Source organism: Chaetodon trifascialis, chromosome 8 (genome assembly GCF_039877785.1).
Source record: "Chaetodon trifascialis isolate fChaTrf1 chromosome 8, fChaTrf1.hap1, whole genome shotgun sequence".
NCBI classification, from domain to species: Eukaryota; Metazoa; Chordata; class Actinopteri; order Chaetodontiformes; family Chaetodontidae; genus Chaetodon; species Chaetodon trifascialis.
Window position 1 is genome coordinate 9,572,898 of NC_092063.1, and position 24,993 is coordinate 9,597,890.

Genomic DNA, 24,993 nt, shown 5'->3' on the forward strand with positions numbered 1-24,993 from the left:
TATATGGGGGGCCTTTGGTTGGAAAAGCATGTCAGGATGCACAGTCCCAAGTTGGTGTGCTCAGTTTTGTATTTCATAATCTTTAGTTCAATTTTCAATCCAGTTTCTTGTTAGTTTATCAAGCTCTAACCACTGCTCTTTGGCTGTTCTAAAGTTAAAGCATTTGTTTGCTGTAACAAATCCCATGAAAAGTCCAAAACCAGCAATGAATTGATACTACTTGCAGTTGTGTGTATGTGTGTGTGTGTGTGCATGTATATGATGCTTCAGGGCATTCAATCGATAGCAACTGGACTTTGTCAGTTTGTCTTGGAAGACGTTTCGCCTCTCATCCGAGCAGGCTTCATCAGTTCATGCACACCGGACTAGATAGGACAGCTCTAGTCCAATGAAATGGTGTTAGGTTCAAGTATTTATCCTCTGAGTGAGGCCAAACCCCCAAAACCAAGGATGGTATCACTCTATTGTGAGGAAAATGATCCCCCATTAAGGCGGGGTAGGGTGTGACCCTTGGGTGTCAACAACAGTCGTCTGCCTTGTTAGTGTCCCATTCTTGTCATTGGGAGGCTCCTTGAGCCATGTGTGAATGGCTTTGTTGTTTATTTTCAGAGGCTAAGTTTTTGAATCTCTTTGGAAGAGATGAAAGGACAGCATTGTATGTGGGAGATAGGTGGTGTCTCAGGCCTCCCCCTCTGTTCAGAGATGGTTTTTCAACCTTGACATGGATGGCTTCTCTCACTCCTCTTTCAAACCATCTGTCTTCTCTGTCCAGAATATGCACATTTTTATCCTCAAAGGAGTGTGCTTCCTCCTTGAGATGCAGGTAAACAGCTGAGTCTGTTTGCGCATGTCTGGTGCGCATGAACTGATGAAGCCTGCTCGGATGAGAGGCAAAACGTCTTCCAAGACAAACTGACAAAGTCCAGTTGCGATCGATTGAATGCCCTGAAGCTTACAATGACCTGGATGAATGAGAATATTCACAGGCATGTGTATGATGGTGATGTCCTGCAGGTGCACCAGATTCAGGGCAGAACCATCAGCTGCATCTCATCTCTATAATCAAGCCTATCCAAGTACTTCAACAAATAAAGAATTGTTTGTCCATTTCTCTTGGAAAATGAGACACATCCACACCTGCTTTTGTTTTGTTGACAGGCAGCATGATGTGATATCAACCGCTATGTCTCTGGTGCATTCATGGACCACTCGGAGGATGTTTTCATATACAATTTTATGTAACTTCCCATATGAAAAAAAGTTTGCTATTTTGTATTTATGAATTGCCTTGTAGAGCAAGCTGTTTTTCATTTAGAAAGTAACATTATGAATTGCCTCGTGGAGCAGATCAAATTGTCTTGTGGGCCGTCTGTGGCCACTTTCTTGGACTTATTACTTTGAAAATTAAATACCCCTTACCACCCATTGGCGTTTCAGCTTCTGTAGTGCTCCATGGTCCCACAGTCTTCACCAGTGTAGACCTCCGGTATGCCAGCTATCACACCCACATCAGAGATGTCAGAGATGCCAATTTCTACCAGCGCTTCATCTGCAACTATATTTTACTGGCATCACTTCTCACTGCTCTCATCTCCACCTCAGCTCCATTGCACTGGACCATTGAGGCAGAATCAGCATTCCTGGAATTCCAGAGTCGCTTCCCCTCTTCCCAGGCCTCTCACTCTGTTAGGCTGTGGCTTAAATTTTCGTTTTGGACTCAAAAATGCAGACCGGAAACAGGATTCAAAGCAATTCAAAGCTAGGAAACCACGAGGGAATCAGGACATTCTGGCAACAGGTAGAGCCAAAAGTCTTCTTTAAACACTCTGCCATAATCAGTCTGATGCACACCAGGTGTGCTGTGGTCAGAGACAATGTCAAAAGCGATGCCATGGAGCCTAATGACATGTAGGGTTGGTAGTTCAGAGGTTTCAAGAGAATTCAGTGCCTTAGCCCACGTCAACGCCTTGCTTCGTAATAAGCCTAGAACAAAATGCACCTCAGCTTGGTCCGACAAATAAGAGCAGGGTCTCTGTTTAACGACAATGCTGCACTGCAAAAGGAACCCCCCCCCATTTGTCACGAGTACTGTCGAGTTGTTCAGGATCGCTTAGATGAGCCTCTTTTACAAACTGAGAATCGGTGGATGCAGCCTGGAGGTCTATAGGACATGTAACGTGTGAGCACGGACACTTGGGACGCCGTGTTCTGGCTGGAATCACATAGCACCCAAAATAATTGTTTGTGCTGCTGAAGAATGCCCTGACTAGTTACTGCTTTCTACAAAGGGGCACCGTAGAACGAGTCTTCCTTAAATATTGATGATGCGTGCCAGGTGCGCCGCTATCTAGGTGGAGCCAGCTGAGTACTGGGACACACGCAATTTAGACAGACAGGGGACCAGACAGACGGCCAAATAACACTAGGGAAAAGGGAAAAGGAAAACAAGACAGGTTAATGAATCCTAACACATTCAACCTGACTGTGAGGTCCATTTCATCTTAGGAGTGGATGCCTCCAGCACTGAGGTAGGTGCTTTACTATGTCAACATTCCCCCTGACCATTGACTGTGTTGGTAAGCAGACCAAATTGGTCGGTGAAACTTCCTGTTGTTAGAATATGAAGTGTGTAGTACGTTGTGCATATTGTTTTTGTCAGTGGGATGTAGAAGGCGGTTCTGATACAGCCATTGTGTATTCCGCCCAATTAGTTTCTCCTATGCCACACTGGCCTTCCCTCCTCATTGAATTTAGTCTGTGCAGTGACCAATCTCAGTGCCAGTTTGTCTTTCTACCCTGTGCCAATTGATCCAGCTGTTTTCCTAGTGTCTATTTTTCCTGGTGTATTTGATCTGTGCTTAGTTTTCCTGGACCTCAGCCTGGCCCTGGACCTTTGTCTTCTCTTTGTTGGGTCCTGCTAGTTATTTCTCCAGTTGTTACAGGGAGATGAGAAAAGTACAGTGAAGAAACCAGCAGCACTCAGCATGTCTGTTGATCCGGACAAGGTATGTCTCTAAATTCATCTCCATTTAAACCTACGGTGTGCTTTACTTTCAAACGGGTTTCATTACTTAATAAATATGTCATGTTTAGCTAGTTAGAATAGACAGAGGTATTCTACAAAGCAAGTAAGGGATATGAATTTGTTGTTACTTTCCCTCCTTTTAGATGACTTGAAACTTTTTGAAACAATCTGCCAGACATTATCTGTGCTTTAAAATGTGTCATACAACACAATAAATCCCTCTCAAAATAATGTGTAGGTGTCACTCAAAGGTTATGACGTATCCACAGCTCCACAATGCCCTTGGGTCAGTGAAAATGGGCCAAGACTCTTGATCTACACATACGGAGGGAAAGAGGAATTCAGGACACTGCAGGAACACTGCTCTTTAAGTTGGCTGAACACAGCTGTAGATCTCAGAAGAATGCTGCAACAAACAAGCTTGATGTTCTTCCTGTGTAGCGTATCCTCAAGAGCACTTTAAAGGGGAACGAATGGCACATGTTTCGACTTGAACCTGATCACTGTGTAGACAATTCCAGAGTGGCCGACTCAGTGTTAGCGTGCACGTGCAATGTTCAAGTCCAAATCATCTGAAATCATTTAAAGACCGTTTCACTTTTGAAAAGTTGAATATAACAAATCAAGGGTTGGAACTAATAAAACCCACTTTCAATGATTACACTGGACTGTTCATGCTCAGTTAATTTCTTGAAACACACACCAGCATGTCTCTCTAAACATTACCATGGTGAATAAAGGGCAAAAGCTCACAAAATCTGAAAGGACAGGGAGGAGTTGGACTTTGATATCTGATCTGGGACTGAGCCTAAAATAACAAGAGAGATGGTGTTATGCAAGAAGAGGCGAGAGGCAGGAAAGTAGTCTGCATGTTTGGGAAAAATTCCAGCAGGAGAAGTATCAAAAATACAGAGAGAAACGAGCAGCAATCAGAATGTCTGTTGATCAGGACAAGATATGCGTCTAAAGTAATCCCTTGTTAAACATGCAGTGTGTAGCATTTAGGGTGATCAACTGGCACAAATGGAATATTTCTGAATAAGCTTTTCAGTGGTGTACAATCACCTGAAATAAGAGCCCATTCCATCTACAGAGGGTCCTCTTCCACAGAGTGGAAACACTGCCATGTTTCTATAGTAGCCTAGAACACACTTTTGCATTTTTCTTGTTTTTATCAAGGGTATTCAGTTGGTTGCAATCTGCGACCTCACTGCTAGATGCCACAAAATCCTACACACTGGATCTTTGAAGCGACAGTTTGCTTTACTTTGTAGTGGGGTTCATTACTTGCAAAACATGCTTTACTGTCTATAACTGAGAGTGGACTACATTGTTTGTATTCTTTTACGTACAATCAAATTGCTGCTGTTTGATTATTCTCACATGATGATCATGGGTTTTGTACATTTCAATTCTTTCGTTTTTTTAGAAGCTGGACATACGGCGAACACAACTGTTTGATTTCCATGGAGTCTCAATGACCCACTATTTCACAGACAACTGGGAGAATGTTCAAAACTTTCAGGCCAGGCCAGACGACATACTTATCGCAACATACCCCAAAGCTGGTCAGTCCACATAAACAGTCATTGTAAATGTTTTATAGCGCAAAAAAGATGTGCGCCTCTTTGTGTGCATGTGTGTGTACGGAGGTGAGGGGTTGCAAACCTTTTCTTTTCCTTTTTCTTTGTTTTTCTTTTAGGAACCACATGGGTCTCCTACATCCTTGACTTGCTGTACTTTGGTCAAACATCCTCAGAGCATCAGACGTCCACCCCAATATATGACAGAGTGCCTATCGTGGAGTTGATTTTCCCGTCTGTTGGATCAGGTTGAACAGACGATGAAACATACTCGTCATATTTCACAAACATACAAACATTTCATCTTTATTCTTTATTCACATCCCCGTCAGCTTCGCACAAAGTTGTCGCTAGTCTACCTGGGGTCCACAAAATACAATAACAATTTAAAAAAAACAAAACAATAAAAGCTGCAGCAGGTAAGATCAAGAAGAGAGCAGACTTAGCCTAAAAAATTTGAACTTATACAAGTTCCACGTCACTCCCCCTCCCTCTCTGCTGCACTCATGCCCTGCCTCCAAGCCCCTCCTCCCTGTGGCCTCCGTACAGCTGCCGTGACAACCAGATAGCCTTAGCATCTGAAACAAGCTAACTGTGCCCAGCCTCTACGTCACAGTCGCTAACATACCGTATGCATTACGGAGTGTTACTGTAACAATCACCATATTAGCTTTATGGTTATTTGTTCTGTCGTTGGCGGCGGCGGTATGGGCAGTTTCTCCTTTCATTAGCCTCCTGATGCCACTCTTTGACTGATCGGCAGCCAGCAGCATGAGTGGAGGGAGGGGGGCGGTTCACAGCGTGTGTGAGCAGTGATTGACAAATATCAGACACTCCCTCAGATGCTCCTCTGGCTCTGATGTGTTGTTTTGAGTAGGGTGTGGTGGATTATTGCAAATCGTGGTGGGAGCACTAGGTGGAGCTGGGTTTTTTTTTCATAGATTACATTTCACATTTTCAGATTTCATGTACTGCTTTCTGGGCATAGGGACAATTTTAGCAAATATGACAAAAAATTACTTTTATACAAGTTACCCACTGCAGCTTTCAAGTCAAGAAAAAGCCAAATACAAAGATGAAGCACTTGACAGGATGTGATTACTCCATCTCTATCTCTTCATATAGGAGTTGACCTGGCAAACAACCTTCCCACCTCTCCTCGGCTCATTAAAACTCATCTTCCTATCCAACTTGTGCCAAAGTCCTTTTGGGAGCAAAACTGCAGGGTAGTTAGTTTGTGTGTTATTTGTATGAAATCGATGTATGATCGCATGATGCTGAAATAGAGGACAAAGTTACTTCAGCAGCATTAAAGACTCATGTTTCATTTAAATGCTGAGTGATAACAAAGAGAAGCAGTCGAACTTCAGGTATTTCTACCTCCAGTTACAACACAAACACTTGGATGTGTGAATGAATTTCATGTCTCCTGTGATGTGGTCCTCAGGTAATTTAAATGTTTCTTTCTTCTGTAGGTAGTCTACGTGGCTCGCAATGCCAAAGACAACGTAGTCTCTTATTTTCACTTTGATCGCATGACCCTGACCCAGCCAGAGCCTGGAGACTGGAGCAGCTACCTCCACAGATTCATGGAGGGAAAGAGTATGAAATACAATAACAACAGAGTTTTTTTTATTGGAACAGACATGCACAGATTTCTACTGAACACGACTGATATGTTTTCATGCGTTGTTCTGTTGCTTTAGTGGTGTTTGGATCCTGGTATGACCATGTGAACGGCTGGTGGAAGAAGAAACAGACTCACTCAAAAATCCATTACATGTTCTATGAAGACATGGTTGAGGTACGTCAGAGGTTTTTGTGAGTTCTTTTGAAAGGTCTCTTCCAGCTGTAATTATACAATGACAATATTTGACCATTGTGCTTCCAGGATACTGGACGGGAAATCGACAAACTCTGCTGCTTTCTTGGTTTGTCTCCTTCAGTGGAGGAGAAGAAACAAATTACAGATGGAGTGCAGTTTGATAATATGAAAAAGAACGACATGGTCAACTATTCAACTTTTCCAGTTATGGATTTCAAAATTTCTCCTTTCATGAGAAAAGGTAATGCGATTATTTTATAACTAAATGTGTGTGACAAGAAAAATAAGGCTCCACCTGTAACAAAAACACCTGACTGACTGTTTGTGGTTCTGCAGGGAAAGTCGGTGACTGGAAGAACCATTTCACTGTGGCCCAGAATGAAGAGTTTGATGAAGACTACAAGAAGAAGATGAAGGATCCTTCACTTCAGTTTCGCACTGAAATCTGAACAGGACTGGACAGGTTGTGTGTATGTGGAGACTGGTCCATGACTGACTGGAAGTGTGTCTTCTTGTGATTTTTATCCAAATCAAAGCTGTGAACTACATATAATGACAGTGACAGTTGAAAAATTAACCAATGATTTCAATCACCAAAAATCATTAAATAAAGAAATACATTTTGATTTTGAGTATCATGTCTTACTTTTAGAATTATACAAATATCTGATATTTTCAAATGAGACCAAGAAATCAGAGTGATCAGTCAGATTAGTCCATGTTTTCATTCCTATTCATATTTGATATTTACAGTTTAATAACAAAATGATCAGAAAATAGGTAAAAAGTATGATGGCTATGGAATGTCACTTTTGGACTTGATATGACCCCTCTCATCACCATTGAGTGGAGGCCGATCATGTATATATGAGGAGCTTTAGTCGGAAATGCAGGTTACAATGCACAGTTCCAATTTGGTAAGCTCAGTTTTGTATGCTGCAATTCAATTTATTGTTAGTTTATTATGCTCTAACTGCTCCTCTTTGTCTGTTTCTGAACTTAAATGATCTATATTTTCCTTATTGTCAACAAATCCCATGAAAAGACCAAAACCAGGAATGAATTGATCTTTCTAACGAGCATTGTTTGTGGAGCCTGAGAGGGGAGAGTGGGAAGTGGGTGGACTTTCATAATCTGGAACTGCGCCATAGCAGTTAGAGTTATGCAACAAGAAGGCAGTGGCAGGAAAGCAGTTTGCTTGCTCAACAAAATTTACGACAGGATAATAGAAATACAGCGGAAGAAATCAGTGGCAATCAGAATGTCTTTTGATACGGACAAGGTATGTCTCTGAATCAATTCATCTCTTGTTGAAGCCACAGTGTGCTTTACTTTGAAGTTCGATTCACTTGTAATGCTGAGGTAATGAGAGTGGATGCAAAGCAAATGAGAATTGAAGTACTTTCAAATACATATAAAAGCTATGAATTTGTTGTTTCTGTACTTTTAAGACGACCTGCAGAAGTTATTTCTTGAAACAGTCTGACTTTGCATTCTGTATTCTTTTCCACACAAACTGCTGCAGTTTGATTGCTCTCACACAATGATTGTGTGTTTTGTATGTTTCTCTTTGTTTAAAGATGAATTCAATGTCTCGACCAGAACTGTTTGATTTCCATGGAGTCGCAATGATCCACTATTTCACAGACAACTGGGAGAATGTGCAAAACTTTCAGGCCAGGCCAGACGACATACTTGTTGCAACATACCCCAAAGCTGGTCAGTCCACATGAAAAGTCAGTCTAAATGCTGTATTGCTGATAAAAGATGTGTGTATAGAGGTGAAGGGTTGGGATCATTTTATTTTCCTCTCTCTCTTTTAGGAACCACATGGGTCTCCTACATCCTTGACCTCCTGCATTTCGGTCAAACGTCGCCGGAGCGCCAGACATCCATCCCAATCTATGACAGAGTGCCTTTCTTGGAGATTTTCATCCCATCTATGGATTCAGGTTGAACAGATGAGCAATCATACTCACCGTATTTCACAAACAGGCTAACTATACAAGAGCAATTGAAACTAGACAATTTCCCCCTGGGAAATTCTGAAAGGGCCACGGGGGCTACGGCCAGTGCACGTCATGAGAGCTGCTAATACTAAGCTAATATTAGCATGTCAAATAACGCATTAAAAACATCTGAACCACCATTAGAATGCCTTTAACAATCATTTTAGCCAAGGTTAGCATGTTAGCATTAGCATGCTAACATGCATGTCAAATAACATTAAAAACATCTGAACCATCATTAGAATGCCTTCAAGAATCATTTTAACATTGGTTAGCATATAAGCATTAGCATGCGAATCATTAGCATATTAGCACAACAACCTGACATCAAAAGTCAAACCTCCATGCACCAACAAGTTCATAGGACCTCATATTAGCATTAGCATGTTAGCATTCTGGCTAATGCTAACAGGCCAACATCACTTATTACCTCACTAACATTTACAACTCACCAGTAATAGGCTAGGCTGTGGCTCATTGTCAAGCCACTGCATAGCTGCAGCTGAAGCTACATGTATGTGGGAGAGGAGTGCTCAGAGAAGTACTGAGGCTCAGAGGTTGCCACAGCAACTTGAGGTGGCCTGATCAATGATGTCACCCACTCAGACACAGGTGCACACACAGACACCTGCTATCAGGGCAGCAGACACACATGCATTCAGATGGAGAAAAAGTGATTGTCTGCCTCTGCATTGGTCTGACATTTGGGCTTATGCTGACAAAACGGTAGCTCCTATCAGAACAAACACAGACCGTCATCGTTATCAGAACTTCGTTAACGGTTCGGTGTGATTTCGGTGTTTCTGAAGACAATATTTCGCAGACGCTTGCGAGTTTAAAACAGGGGTCCGTTCTGTTCCTCTCAGAAAATCTTTGTATTGGAGTCAATGAGGAGCAGAGACAGATGTGGCTGCATTTGGAGGCTGCTAATTCAAATTCTGTAAGCCCCTCAGAGGTTTTGAGCACATTGTGAGAGACAGAATAAATTTGTCTACAAACTTGGAAAAAATCATGCGTGTAGACTATAAATTGTGGCTGGGAGGAGTGTAGAAAGAGAAAAAATCTGGAGTTTTTTCCGGCTCTCTCCCACTCTGGCAGTTGCTCTCCTCCACTCTAGCCCGAACATTCCGTGCAATACACACCCATTATAATCTCCAGCGGTCGCCGTAGTGATGAGCCCTTTCGGCTCTGTGAGGGTCTGAGAAACGTCTGAATTTGGCCTCTGCGCACCCCTCAAACAAACGCTTCTCACGCAAAGACCAAAATTCCTATTGCCGAAATTTCTTCACCATCAGAGCTACAAGGCTTTGCTGTACAGGCTGATCACTTTCTTTTTTCGCTGGGGTCAAAAAAGCGGAATTTAGAGCGAGTTAAAAAATGGCTGGCTTCTGCCTCTCCTGTTTTTGATTTATTTTGGAGCTTATGGGCCAGATCAGAGTTACTCTCTTCGCTCAGAGGCTTAGAAGTCAAAAACATAAGTCTTATTGTTTAGCCAGGCACATTGTGAGAATCAGCACAAGCGGCACTACAAACTTGGAAAATTTCACATGCGTAGAGTGAAATTTGTGGTTTGGAGGAGCGTGGAAAGAAAAAATTTCAGACATTTTTTCAGAGCGTCTCTCCACTCTGACTAATGACATCAACCACTCTAGCCTGAACATTTTGTGCAATACACACCCATTATAATCTCACAATTTCTCCCAAAACGCTCATGGTCATTGAACAGCTACTGATCAAAAACTATACAACCTATCAGAACACGGATTAATACACCAATACACAAGACTTGTGTCTACCTTTTAAAGTTGGAATGGCGTGTCTAGGTCAATGTATGCCCGAGCAGTAGTCCTTTGAAAAAGGTAGAATTTTTTTTCACTTTTTTCGCCTCTCCCCATTCATTTTTTTATGGGAAATTGTCGTGCGTTTTTCGCATCGTAAGATTCGCGTATTCTGTAGGCTTCGCCCCGAGCCCTATTGCCCAAATTTGATTCCCAAAGCAGTCTGGGAACATTATATTTGGTTGTGGGAATGTTTTCTCAAGTGTCCTACTGTAACGGAGATACCAGGATCCAAATGCAGCGCTGACTGAACGGAGAAGCACGTCAGTCTCACAGATACTATGGTCTAGCTGGGCAAGGCGACAGTCATTGTCAGGGTCACAGAACAGAGGTCTTTTCCGGGGTGCAGGAGAGCAGGCGAGGTCAAAAGCAGGCTGGGTTGAAAACTGGAACACGGCAGAACAATCTGACAAGGTATGGTAGTGGAAGAGGGATTTAAGTAGAATAGGTGATGAATTTCAGGTGTGTGTTCAGTGATTGTAGAAAAGGTCCCAAAGTCGCCAGTTTGTTGTAATGACTATTGTTGATGTGCCTTTAATTACATATTTGTTAATGTTCAATTCATTCCTAATTTTATAGACGAGCCAGCTCACGGGTTGGTTGTGATTGACGTCACACAGCAGAAAAAGTGAGTGCGTGAGCTACAGTTGTGTAGGACCCTGACTTCAGTGTGAGTCGTGTGTGCGTGAATGACGAGTGAGTACCGCCATCATATCACCTGTGTTATGTTTCTGTGTTTATGTGGTTGTGCATAACCTATATTGGCTGATGCAGACGACAGTTCAGAGCTAAATCACTTTAATTACCTGCCGTGTTGGCTCGTTGTCCATGCCTGCTAGATGGCCACCTAGCTCACCTCTTCCTGCATGTTGAGTGTAAATATCTCATCATGTTTATTTACAATCATACTTGAATGTTCATTATCTGGTTCAAGTGCAGTTTAGGGCAGGGGCGGTGCCAGAGAAATTTGATTGCAGGTGCTATGGGTGTGCTCCAACATTGACTGGGGGTGCTCCTAGAAATACAGTATGTGCACAAGCACACACATAAACAGTAGTAACTACACAACGTTAATATAGTTTTGCAAGTATTCCAGAACTGTATTATTATGCCACTGTCTGACATTCACTGACAATTCAAAAGCCAAAGGTTATGCACAGATCGAGAAACAATGGGATTTCAATTACATTATTTTTTTTATTGAAGTGCAATCTCTCATGTGTCTCCCCTGGTGTCTCCTTCCGGTGTCACACCTAAACAGGTCTGTGTGACACGATTACTATTGACACACTAATTAGGTAACCATCTCAAATCAGAACTGCATGAAAGTGGAAACATCCATATGTACTCATCAAATAATGTTTAAAAGCATCGTGCCATGAGAGACAAAAACATCAAAATGCAAACACAATAGATAACATACTTGCAAAGAGCATATCAAAACAGCAACCCATCACCATGGGAAATTAAAAAAACACTTCCCATCTGACATACAGTATCACAGGAGGACTATGCGATGGTTGTTATGGCTGAGGGCAAATGCATCGATGATGTTGTCAATGTTCAGGGCTCGTGCCCTTTTAATGGTATATTGAATTGAATTGAATTGAATTGAATTGAATTGAATTGAATTGAATTGAATTGAATTGAATTGAATTGAATTGAATTGAATTGAATTGAATTGAATTGAATATTGATAGCCAAAAGTCCAAGGTTACTGCTACAAGCACCTCTACTACTGCTCCTCAGATAGGTTTTCAAACGGCGGAGACAGGAGAAAGATCGTTCACAGGAAGAAGATGTAATGTCAGGGATATACAGAGGAGTTTGTATGGTGCCATGAGTGTTCAAAGTTCCAAAGTTGTGTTAACGGAGTGTCCCTGTTGTGATTTTCTTTCGAGAAGACGTCGGGCTTGATGCAACTCTGCATTTAAGTTATCCTCAGTGATGTCATAATTGTAGCATACATAATTGTAGCATCGTCATAACAAAAATGAAGTCCACTCCGTTCATTGTATCTGGTTGAATTTTTACTCAAGGAAAAGGTGACTGCAAAAGTACATGTTAAGAATGAACCCGAGCAGTCGTACAGATGTTTTAACACAGGTATGTCCAGGTGCTCATTTAGGCGCATCTGAGCAGAGTACCGTTATCTCGTCCAAGCATACGAAGAAACTCCTCTGTTGAAAACACGTTTTCAGCCTTTTTTCTGCTTGCTATTGTTCTTAGCTCTCATGAAAGGCTGAAATGCAAATAAAACAGTGAAATAACACTTCGGGCTGCTCAGCAGAGTCCTCTGTGAGCGCTCTGCTCATTCATGAGACGGAGCGGTGAAACTAACTGCATGATTACGCCGCTCAATAGCTCAGCGATCTGCCCACATTCACCATAGAAACACCAATGACGATCCAGAAGGAAGTAACCCCAGAGATAGTTATTGCATGAAGAGCGCTCCCTCCACTCTAGAAACCCCCTCCTCTTTATGTAAACAAGCAGGACGTTCGTGATTTATGTCAAAGTCAAACTAACGCAGAGTCATAGGAGGAGACATTAGCAGCGTTTTTTCGGGCTGGAATATAACTTTTGACCACAAAACAGCTAGATAGATAAGACATACTTTATGATTTAGCAAAGTTTTTTTCTGCTTTGGCTGCTAGCTCGCAGAGTTTCCGTTGCACAGTGAGGAGGCAGACATCCTCGTGATCAGCAGACTGTCTGCTTTCATATGATACTGGGCTTTTGTGGTTTGCGTGAAATGGTGAAATCAGCGGATGCGGTACCTTTGACGTGCTGTCTTTTCGTGTTTTCATTACATGCACATATAATTTCTTGGGGTATGAATTATGTTTTGTTTGGGTGGCAATGTTTGGTAGAGCCTTTTAACTGAGTTTCTCCCCGTCATTCTGGTATGCTACAAGTTAGAATTGGTGCTTCTTAGCGTGAGTATTGACCGTCTGAACTGCGCGCATGTCACGCTGCCCTGCAAAGTGATTTTTAATTAGTCACGGTATTACCATATACCCCGGGAAAATGTGGGGAAAGTTTGACGGTATATAAATTTGGATACCGCCCAACTCTACCTCTCAGTTCTTTATCCGTACATACTCTGAACGGCCTTAAGCAGTGCTCTGGCCGGCACTCCCTGTGTGAACCTGGAGTTAAAACCCTGAGCCAGCCCCTACCAGACAGAATAGAGTTCTCTCCACTACAGTGATTGAACAAGTGGGTGTGGAAGGCTGGTGAAGGTTGCAGGCTGAGCAGGTGAGCAGGTGAGCAGATGAAACAGAGAGTGGCAGCAGAAAAAGAGTTGACCGATGTGACACCTACACAACATTCCCTGGATGTTAAAATGGCAAGTTTTTGTGACATAGATATAACATTATTGTTATTTTTCCAGAATGCTCTGGGAAGGTTAGTTGAATGTTCCAACAAGGTTACTTGAACGTTTCCGCTTAACATTCTCTAGATATTAAAAGGAGAGTTTTTTTTCAACGTAGAACTGTGAGGCTACATTCTCAGAATATTCTGGGAAGGTTAGTTGAATGTTCACGGAAGGTTTTGTATGACTGAATCAGACTACACAATTTGTTTTTAATGATGTTCACCATGTCAGATCTAACGATCACAGTGCCATAAACTCTGTTGTGTCTTGGTCGGGTGACTGGCAAGACTACAAGTATGACCCTGACTAATCCCTGCAGGTCTTATTTCACGATCATGCACAAGTTCAGGGCCTGTATTCCTAAAGATTTTTAGTGCAAAGAGTTGCTCCTAGTGGCCAAATTCTAAGAAAATTCTTAGAATCTTGGTGTTTTCTTAGAATTTCTCCTAAAAATTAAGAGTAGATCCTAGTAAAGATAAAAGCTATTCCAAAAGAATCCTAGCTCCTAAGAGTGCTCCTAAGTGCTCCAGCAGGGTCATCAATCAAACATTGACAGCATTGTCGCAACCCCACAACGTGACACAATTTGTTAAATTTCCGCTGGATGCCCGCACTTTGCAAGCCCACAAAAGGGCATTTATGGACATTGCAGGATTCCCTGGTGTTGTGGGTGTAATTGATGGGACACATGTCCCTCATGTCCATCAGAAGATGAAGCCATCTTTGTGAACAGGAAAAGATTTCACAGCATCAATGTTCAGCTTGTTTTCAGTGCTGACTACAAAATTTTAGACATTGTTGCTAAGTGGCCAGGCTCAACACATGATGCCAGAATGCTCTCTGAGAGTGGTCTCAGACAGCTTTTCAAGGGATATTATGTGCCAGCCAATTGCCACTTGTTAGGGGACAGTGGCTACCCATGCAAACCATGGCTCCTAACACCTTACCTCCAGCCACACCAAGGGCCACAACTAAACTACAACAGGTAACCCAAACAATATAGAATTATGCATGGACATAAATTGTAAATTGCATGTCGGATTATCTTACATATTTCCATCAAATAATGTACATAATGTATAGTGTTTGATTATGTCTGTAGGGCCCATAAGAGAACAAGGGCAGTTGTGGAGCGTGGCATCGGCCAAATGAAGAAATGCTGACCCCTGATAAAGTCTGCAAAGTCATCGTGGCCTGTGCAATACTGCACAACATTTGCAAGGCTCGACAGATTGCAGAACCTCTTGAGGGTGATGGTGATGAGGAGAGCGATGATGGTGGTGAAGAAAACATTGACTTTCCACAGGGGAACTTGGCTCAAAGTGGACTACCCTACAGAGCCCACTTTACAAATTTACATTTCAGGCAAGTTACAGTATATGTAATTAGAAAATGTCTGAATGCATTTAATCAATGTACCACATAGTTTTACCAAACATCACTTACAATAGTTACACACATGACACATTACTCAAAGACACAATATCTATTTGTCACTCAATTTATTTTTTAGGAACTGAATTTTCAGTCTATAGTACTCCTCCTGTAGGCAGAGAACTCTTTTCTGCTGCGTTAAGACATCCATCGTCAACTCTAATCTTCTGTCCTGCAGGGATGGTGTTGGAGCAGCAGGTGCAGCAGGCAGGGATGGTGTTTGAGCGGCAGCAGCGGGCAGGCTGGACTCTGTCTGATGGTCGTAAACCTGTGATGTTGAGGGGCCCGGTTCCACTGATGGCTCCATGCTACAGAAAGGGGAACACATTTAGTTTAATTATTGTTTTGTTTTAATTGATTTAGTAGAAGGAACATGCACAAGCAATACGCTAAATGGCTTATACAATGAATAAACACTGTGCTTAATATTTTGTTTTCCTGCCTCTTGATATATGAAAACTCATTTGTTCTACCATTGTTGCATTTCAATGGCCTGCAACATTGAGGAGTCAGTGCATTCCCTCAGCCCGGTGATGCCAACTTCTGACTGCCCCAGTATATCAAATACTGTTTCAGCAACCTGGGACAGCTGCTTAGAAGGTGGTCCACCCCCTAAAAGGAAATCCAGTAAATCAATATATACACAATAATCAGGCATTTAAATTAACTTTGCCAGCAGGTGTGAAGAAGTGGTATCACTCACCTGTGCGTGAAGCTTCACGTTTTTGTGCCGCAATCTCCTCTTTTGCTTTTGACTGCAACACATACCACCGCTTCTCGCAATCCTCACTTGTGCGCACAACCAACGGAAAAGAGGCATTTATCTGTTGTGCTATAGTGTCCCAGGCTTGCTTCTTGACTTGCACTGTGACACTTGGGCTAAATTTACCCCTCAAAACACTTTTATACTCATTTATTAATTGAGCCAAAAGCAAACACTGTTCCTCGCTCCAGTTGGGTTTTCTTTTCTTTTTTTCTCCATTGTTGTTCACTAGTTTGTAGCAGATGTAAAAGCCAGACAAACCTACTTCTTATACACCTGTCAATCAAGGACATTGATGAAAAGTTGAGATGTTGATAGTTGAAAGTACAAAAGCATGCAATTAATAAAAGCAAATTAATATAACCATCACTATGTGAATATGTGGGCATTCAGTAGGATTATTTTATAGTACAGTTTACTATTCATTTAACATGGATTTTCTTTTATGTGATATGTTATTTACAATTACACAGTCATCATAAGATTAGATTCCATGATTAAGTTTATCAATTTGAGGGTCCATCCTTTGACTATTATTGTAAGAGTGAAATTGTGATATGATAGGTGAATAACTGTAAACAGGTTTGGCTATCCTAATTGTTTGGACATAGGTTCATTATATTCTCACTGAATTATTATTATGCTGTTTACACCTATTTGGTGTTTGTAGTAATGTTAATATATTCTGTTATATATATACTGATGTTCTGGTATGAAGTTGCACCGCTAGTCGGCGCTGTTGTGCTGTGGTAGTGTTTTCGGCTGTTGTTTTGGAAAGGGGGAGACAGCGGGAGGAGGAGTCAGAGTAGAGACTGGGATTCAAGCAGAACAAACGAGTGGATTGAGCTGACTACCGACTTCACTAAAGTTATGAGTAAAACCCAGAAGTTGTTGGACTGTTTTATTCCTGCACACACACCCACGTCGCTTACATTATCACCAAAAGTAAGTTTTTTATCCAGCTTTTAGGATCAACCAATCACAGCTTTGGAAATGATGACTCACACCTAGCAACGGGGTCAACCACACCTCCTCACTAACATAGGAGTTTCTGTCCATTCCTTGCTCAGAGTTCTCTGAGAATGTTCTGGAATCACTCCTAAGCTAAAACTCCTTGCTGGGAATTTTTAGGCTAAGTTAGGAGCGCTCTGAGAGGATTCTCAGAATCTTTAGGAATACGGGCCCTGATGTCATTGGGAAGGCGGGTGAAACAACTGTCAATCAAACTGACAGAATCCCATGTGATCGATCCACAGCACTGTGTTTGTCGCGTGTTCTGTCTTATGTTTACGTTTAAAAGTTGTTTGTTTTAATTCTGAACATTCTGAACGTATGCAATGATCGGAAAGACATGGTTATTCCCTGAAGAATTCCCTGGATACTGAATAGAGCCACAGGACTTTGTGGCAGTGAGGATTCATGCAGTAAGCTTGGTGATGCTCTCTTGCCTTGACTGAACTTTCAAGCTGATGCTCACCCGCTAACAAGGCCTACACTTCCCTCGCTGTCATACTGCTGTTTGTCTGCACTTCATCTTGGTTGTGGAGCTCCCTACTAGCCGGTGCAAATTCCCTTAGAACACTGGTATCATGAAGGTGCCGCTTCTCTGTGCGGTTATCTGCACCTTCGGACTATGCAAAAGATTAAGGCATACAGAAGACAAAGCATTTCATCTGTCACATCTCAGCTCTCATATTTTGGGCTTCATTTGAAACAAGGACAATGAACTCACTCGTCTTTATTCTCATTCCTTACAATCCCCTCTTCTCGTTGAACTCTCAATTGGACTCTCATATTGGACTACGTAGCCCTCCAATGAAAAACCTAAGGCAGCGATGTCTGATAATATTGTTGCTTTTAATGGCCGGTATTAACCCAAATTCTGGTCCTGTTGGAAACATTTAAATTCCTTTGGATCTCTCAAACAGGTCAGGCCTTGGCATTAAACACACTCGATACCGTTATCAAATGTAAATGGAAATTCTTTTGTTACAAAAAGCCCCTGTATAAAAATGAAAAACAAGAAAGGTTTTATAATATAATAAATATACTTAAGAGTGAGAAGGAGCAAATGTAGATACTTATTTCTAATATTAAATAAAATAAAATAAAATAAATTCTGTCACTCTGTGGTGCAGTGGGATGGATCAGTCTGCTGCTGAATAAGCTCCTGTGGCTGATCAGCACATTGATATCTTACGCTCCAGCTCCTCCGCTCTGAGGCCGAGGGATTCTCAAGTCAAGTCAAGTCAACTTTATTGTCAATGCTGCTATATGTACAGGACATTAACAGAGGCCGGCACTTGATGTTCATAAACTCCACGAGGGGTGAACAGTGTCTACAAATCACCACAGCGCCACAGGTCTTACCTCCCTCAAAGAGGGCTCTGTCTGCTCGGTAGCATGTTAGCTGGTCCAGCTGGATGGCGGAGTCCGGTATGCTGTTATTGAGCCATGTTACTGTAAAAACGAAAACACAGCACTTTCTCACGGTCAGCTGGGTTGATCTCAGAGGGTGTATATAGTCCAGTTTGTTGTCCAATAACCAGAAGCTGCTTGAGTAGCCATGTGGGTCCTTTTTAATGTGCAGCTGATTGGCCGAAAAAAAGAACAGAAGCCCGTGAATAGCCAAAGAAAGCCAGTATGCTAATTTACTATTGATTCGTCACACCCCCAACTAGAACCATGAATTTCCGCTAAAACAACGCAAATTCAAATACAAAGTTTATGGTTTTAAGGCCCCCAATACTGTTATTTGAAACATGGAGTGGCTTCTTCATGATTTCAACTTACATATTCCGCAAAAAAATGAAAATCACTAATTTAAAAAAAAAAAAACATCGAGCCAAAAACCAAAGCAAGAGCTGTGTTCGGGTAGTCGGCAGTAAGTCAGACTTGTTTCCGGTTGATGTTGGCCTCCGTCAGGGCTGTGCCTTGTCACCAATCCTGTTCGTGATATTCATGGACAGGATATCAAGGCGTAGTCGGGGGGAGGAGGGTTTGCAGTTCGGTGTGCAGATGATGTGGTCCTGTTGGCATCATCGGTCTGTGACCTCCAGCACTCACTGGATCGGTTCGCAGTGGAGCGTGAAGCAGATACAAGCGACCGAAATGGGTTTCCTCAGGAGGGTGGCTGGTGTCTCCCTTAGAGATAGGGTGAGAAGCTCAGTCATCTGTGAGGGACTCGGAGTAGAACCGCTGCTCCTTTGCATTGAAAGGAGCCAGTTGAGGTGGTTAGGCATCTGGTAAGGATGCCCCCTGGGCGCCTCCCCAGGGAGGTGTTCAAGGCACGTCCAGCTGGGAGGAGACCACGGGGAAGACCCAGAACTAGGTGGAGAGATTATATCTCGACACTGGCCTGGGAATGCCTCTGGATCCCCCAGTCAGAGCTGGTTAATGTGTCCCGGGAAAGGGAAGTTTGGGGTCCCCTGCTGAAGCTGTTTATTCAGGTTTATGCTCCCTCCTTCTCACTACGTTCTGCCCAGGAACGGTGCCTGGTGCTTCCAGATCAAAAAGGCCCTAAGGCTCTAGCTAGACTCTTTTCTTCTGTGGTTCCCAGGTGGTGGAAGGAGTTCCCAAACTCTGTTTGATCTGCAGAGTCCCTCTCAGTCTTTAGAAAAAGACTAAAGACCAAGCTCTTTACTGAACAAAAAATCTCTATTCACTCTATGCATTACTTCATAGCACTGCCCCGTAGCAACTATGTCCAATTGGGCCGGAAATGTGCATTAGGGCATTAACTCATGTTGCTCTCTCCCGTACAGAACCTTGCTTGTGATGTGTGAAAATCTCACATGTATGCTGCTTTGGAAGCATCTGCCAAATAACAAATTGTAATTGATTACTCCAACTCTATCTCCTCATATAGGAGTTGACCTGGTGAACAACCTTCCCACCTCTCCACGGCTCATTAAAACCCATCTTCCAGTCCAGTTTGTGCCAAAGTCCTTTTGGGAGCAAAACTGCAGGGTCAGTAGTTTGTGTGTTATTTATAGGAAATCAATGTATGATCACAAGACGCTGAAATAGAGGATAAAGTAACTTCAGCAGCATTAAAGACTCATGTTTCATTTAAATGCTGAGTGATGACAAAGACTTCAGTCGAATTTGAGGTATTTCTACCTTCAGAATATCGTGTCTCCTGTGAGGTGGTCATCAGGTAATTTAAGTATTTTCTTCTTCTGTAGGTAGTCTACGTGGCCCGCAATGCCAAAGACAATGTGGTCTCTTATTTTCACTTCGATTGCATGAACATGGTGGAGCCAGAGCCTGGAGACTGGAGCAGCTACCTCCAAAGATTCATGGAGGGAAAGAGTATGAAATACAATAACAACAGAGTTGTTTTTATTGGAACAGACATGCACAGATTTCTACTGAACACTACTGATATGTTTTCATGTGTTGTTCTGTTGCTTTAGTGGTGTTTGGATCCTGGTATGACCATGTGAACGGCTGGTGGAAGAAGAAACAGACTTACTCAAAAATCCATTACATGTTCTTTGAAGACATGGTTGAGGTATGTCAGAAGGTTTTGTGAGTTCTTTTGATGACTTTGCTAAAGGTCTCCTCCAGCTGTAATAATACAATGACGATATTTGACCATTGTGCTTCCAGGATACTGGACGGGAAATTGACAAACTCTGCTGCTTTCTTGGTTTGTCTCCTTCAGTTGAGGAGAAGAAACAAATTACAGGCGGAGTGCAGTTTGATAATATGAAAAAGAACGACATGACCAACTATTCTACTATCCCATGTATGGATTTCAAAATTTCTCCTTTCATGAGAAAAGGTAATGTGATTGTTTCATAACTAAATGTGTGTGACAAGAAAAAATCAGATCTCCACCTTTAGCTAAAATACCTGACTGATTGTCTGTGGTTCTGCAGGGAAAGTCGGTGACTGGAAGAACCATTTCACTGTGGCCCAGAATGAAGAGTTTGACGAAGACTACAAGAAGAAGATGACGGATCCTACACTGCAGTTTCGCACTGTAATTTGAACAGGATTGCCTCGAATGTGACAACAGAGGTGCGACTCTTCTCAAGAATGAGATGGTAATGTAAAATGAACGAGCACCATTTATACTGATGAGATCAAGAGATTAATGTGACCAATCAAATTAATCCAACGGATTTCACTGATTTTCATATTCATATTTGATATTCAAGATTTGCAATAAAACAATGAGAACTAATGAATATTGTATGTATTCTTGTCTTCTGTTTGTTTACTTATTCCTGTCATTCCTCTGTCCAACCTGTTCTCATTTCCAGCTCATCACATGGGGACACTTGGTCAGGACCCCTCGACGTTGCTTTTAAGGCACTGTTTACGCCTTTAGTATGATTTTTCAATGAGTAGTCTGATAAACTTCTATAGGCAGCCCAACAAATCAAATCACAGAGAACACAGAGTGAGAAAATACTAACATGGAGGAGGTTCGGGCTGTTAGATGGATCAAGCACGGGACTTTGACCCAAGAGACCGGGGTGCCTGTCCCATGTGAAACCAGAAGTGATGGATATTTTTTTTCTTGTGCATACTGTATGGAACACACCACTTTTATGCCAAAACTTGGTCTTTTCCTGAACCTAACTGATTAGTTTTGTTGCCTAAACCTCTCCAAATAGTCTTGGTGTCTAAATCTAACCTAAATATGACCTTTACTCAACATTAGCACCTGTTTATTATATGCTTTATTTGAAAATTGAACCAGATGTCGCTAACCAAACATTACATATTAATAATTTCTAACTTGATGCCAGGGCCCTGCACTTTAACTGGTGATGCTGTTGGGGTACCCAGTGCGATAAAAAAAGTGATGGCATGTGGTCAGATGTGACGAGTCAGGAGTGAGAAAGTCGTTCCCTTCATCTAAATCTAATAATGTGCATCATGCCTTAATGAGACATTATGGCATGATGTAAATGACATTAATGAGTCATGAATCTGCGAAAAAGTATGAATTTTGACATATACTGTGGTCATATGGCACAAATGGTCTCCATGAGCTCCATGTCAAAACTTCTTTTGCTGTTGCTGACTGTGTTGGTAAGCAGGCCAAATTGGAGGGTGAAACATCCTGTTGATGGTAGAACACTGTGTGCACCTGTCCCTTTCATCTCATCCAGTATCTTTCCCTCCTATCTCCCCCTCCACACCTTCCCTTCAGCTCTCCCTCTCATTCTGAAAACCTCAGGGTGCCATTGACCTCCATTGTTGTCCAATTACCATTAAAACACAATCAATTGGGATTGGGCTCCTGGTTCCTTCATAACAATGAACATGGGCACTGTAGTTTATTTGAATTTTACAGTGACCAGTGAAAATTCTCAATTTTGATTGGCCAGAGGCTGCACGGTGACACAGCTGGTAGTGCACATGCCTCACAGCAAGAAGGTCGCCAGTTCGATTCCTTGGTCGGGCCTTTCTGTGTCAAGTTTGCATGTTCTTCCCATGCATACGTGGGTTCGCTTCGGGTACTCTGGCTTCCTCCCACAGACCAAAAACATGCTCATTAGGTTAATTGGTGACTCTAAATTGTCCTTAGGTGTGAGTGTGTCTGTCTTGTGTGTCGCCCTGCGATCGACTGGCGACCGGTCCAGGGTGTACCCCGCCTCTCGCCCATTGACAGCTGGGATAGGCTCCAGCCCCCCCGCAACCCCGAAAGGGATAGGCGGTATAGAAAATGAATGAATGATTGGCCAGAAGGCTAACTTTTTGGAACATATGATGCAGGTGGCTGTTTGCAATTCTAAATTAATGCACCAGTATTAAAATAGTGCACCAGATAGAACAAAGCTATGGAAGTAGCAAAACCTGTTTGAAGGTTATTCAGGGACTGCTGATGCTGAGTCTTATCCAGACATGCCTACTGTTCACGTCCTTAAATCACACACCAGTGTGTCATTGCAAACATGGGCACACTGAGTTGAACTAAGGTGGAATAAAGGATTTATGCCCATGAAAGCTGCAAGAAATGTGGGAGGATTGGGTCACAGTGTTGGGGTGGTAACCTTCATATTGCCTCTGGCACTGAACTAATCGAGACAGTGTTACACAACAAGATGACCGAGGTGGGAAAACCGTTGGCTTGCCTCGGAGCAACTTGCAGCAGACGATAAAAGAAATACCAAGGAGAAATGATCAGCAATCAGATCAGTCAATCAGTCTGCTGATCTGGACAAAGTATGTCTCTAATTTAATCTCTCTTTAAATCCACAAGTGGGGTTCACTTGTATGCTGAGCCAATGAGAATGGACCGAAGTACTTTTAAATAGATACAAAAGCTATGGATTTATTGTTTCTGTACTTTTAAGATGACCTGTAGAAGCTACTTTTTAAAACAATCTCATTTTATTGTCTGTAACTGACAGTGAACAGTGTTTTTCCACACATATTGCTGCACTTGATTGATTGATCACTCTCACACAAGGATCGTGTGTTTTGTATGTCTTGATTGGTTTCTCTTTTTTTAAAGATGAATTCAATGTTTCGAGGGGAACTGTTTGATTTTCATGGAGTCTCCATGACCCAGTATTTGACAGACAACTGGGAAAATCTTCAAAACTTTCAGGCCAGGCCGGATGACATACTTATTGCAATATACCCCAAAGCTGGTCAGTCCACATAAATAGTCAGTGTAAATGCTCAATCGCTCATAAAAGATGCATGTATCATGGTGAAGGGTTTGGATCCTTTCATTTTCCTCTCTCTCTGTTTTTCTTGTAGGAACCACATGGGTCTCCGACATCCTTGACCTCCTGCATTTCAGTCAATGATCTCCAGAGCGTCAGACATCCATCCCAATCTATGAAAGAGTGCCTTTCTTGGAGATGACCATTCCGTCTTAAGATTTAGTTTGAACAGATGATCAGACATACTTGAAATATTTCCTGAACATGTGTCACAAAAATACAGTTTCAGATAATCCTTCTTGACTTCCCCCCAAAAGGGGGCTAAACTCACGAGACCAAATCAGTATAATCTAAAATTTCAATTATACAAGGCAAGACAAGGCAAGGCAAAGAAAATTTATTTGTATAGCACAATTCATACACTAGGCAATTCAAAGTGCTTTACAGAAGCATAAAAATACATTAAAATCATACATTTCAAAGAAAGAAAGAGAGTAGAAGAGAATATAAAAATAAAAATAAAATACAATTAAAGGAAAATTCAAAACGGAAGCCAGTAAAAGACAATAATTTAGCATTTAGAATGATTAAAACCATTGAGCAAAGACATTTACTTTAAGTAAAAGCTGTAGCAAATAATAATGTTTTCAACCCTGATTTAAATGAGCTGACACTTGGTGCAGACCTCAGGTGTGCAGGGAGAATGTTCCACAGGTGAGGAGCATAATAACTGAAAGCTGCTTCACTTTGTTTGGTTCTGATTCTGGGAACACACAATAGACCTGTCCCTGATGACCTGAGGGGTCTGGATACCTCATATGGAGTTAATAAATCTAGAATATATCCTGTCCTAGACCATTTAATGCTTTGTAGACCAACAGTAAGATTTTAAAGTCTATTCTCTGACTCACAGGAAGCCAATGTAGTAATTTCTGGTGTTTGTAAGGACTCGTGCGGCAGCATTTTGGATCAGCTGTAGTTGCCTGATTGATTTTTTGTTTAGGCCAGTAAAGACTCCATTGCAATAGTCCAACCTACTGAAAATGAATGCATGAACCAGTTTTTCCATGTCTTCTTTGGACAGACATCCCTTGATTCTGGTTAGATTTTTCAGGTGGTAGTAGGCTGATTTGGTAATCAGCTTTAAATGGTTGTTAAAATTCAGGTCCGAATCAATAATTACGCCAAGATTTCTGGCTTTATCTGTATTTGTCAGTGACATGGAGTTAAGTTGAGCACTGATTTTTGACATTTCATTTTTGGGGCCAAAAACAATCACTTCTGTTTTATCTGCATTAAGCTGAAGAAAATTCTGGCACATCCACTCACTGATTTGATGAATACACTTCAGTGAGTATACTTCAGTGAAAGTAAGGGACTGTAGTCATGTGATGACACAGAAATATAAAGATGTGTATCATCTGCATATATAATTTAATAACATAAGAATAAGAGTACAGTTACTGTTACTTTTTACTATTACTGGCAATAGCAGTG

General features: G+C 41.9%; 2 protein-coding genes across 2 annotated transcripts; both read left to right on the forward strand.

The window, feature by feature from the left end:
* The first annotated feature begins 2,959 nt into the window (after positions 1-2,959).
* LOC139334661 (cytosolic sulfotransferase 3-like) lies at positions 2,960-6,978 on the forward strand. Its single transcript, XM_070967702.1, has 8 exons — positions 2,960-3,005; positions 4,455-4,593; positions 4,728-4,856; positions 5,734-5,834; positions 6,084-6,210; positions 6,315-6,412; positions 6,500-6,674; positions 6,770-6,978. The coding sequence occupies exons 1-8, from the start codon at positions 2,985-2,987 to the stop codon at positions 6,880-6,882; spliced, it is 903 nt and encodes a 300-aa protein (XP_070823803.1). The 5' UTR covers positions 2,960-2,984; the 3' UTR covers positions 6,883-6,978.
* A 611-nt stretch (positions 6,979-7,589) lies between these two features.
* On the forward strand, positions 7,590-23,478 carry LOC139334659 (cytosolic sulfotransferase 3-like). The gene is made up of 8 exons (XM_070967700.1): positions 7,590-7,715; positions 8,014-8,152; positions 8,257-8,385; positions 19,728-19,828; positions 20,047-20,173; positions 20,278-20,375; positions 20,474-20,648; positions 20,746-23,478. Exons 1-8 carry the CDS (start codon positions 7,596-7,598, stop codon positions 20,856-20,858), a joined length of 1,002 nt encoding a protein of 333 aa, XP_070823801.1. The 5' UTR covers positions 7,590-7,595; the 3' UTR covers positions 20,859-23,478.
* Positions 23,479-24,993: the final 1,515 nt, after the last annotated feature.

Excerpts from the sequence above, each read along its gene's own strand:
- LOC139334661 (XM_070967702.1), top strand. The coding sequence starts at position 2,985 with ATGTCTGTTGATCCGGACAAG. Across the intron at positions 4,857-5,733 it reads TTTCCCGTCTGTTGGATCAG|GAGTTGACCTGGCAAACAAC; the intron begins GTTGAACAGACG and ends CTCTTCATATAG. Across the intron at positions 6,675-6,769 it reads TTCTCCTTTCATGAGAAAAG|GGAAAGTCGGTGACTGGAAG; the intron begins GTAATGCGATTA and ends GTGGTTCTGCAG.
- LOC139334659 (XM_070967700.1), top strand. The coding sequence starts at position 7,596 with ATGCAACAAGAAGGCAGTGGCAGGAAAGCAGTTTGCTTGCTCAACAAA. Across the intron at positions 7,716-8,013 it reads TGTCTTTTGATACGGACAAG|ATGAATTCAATGTCTCGACC; the intron begins GTATGTCTCTGA and ends CTTTGTTTAAAG. Across the intron at positions 20,174-20,277 it reads AAGATTCATGGAGGGAAAGA|TGGTGTTTGGATCCTGGTAT; the intron begins GTATGAAATACA and ends CTGTTGCTTTAG.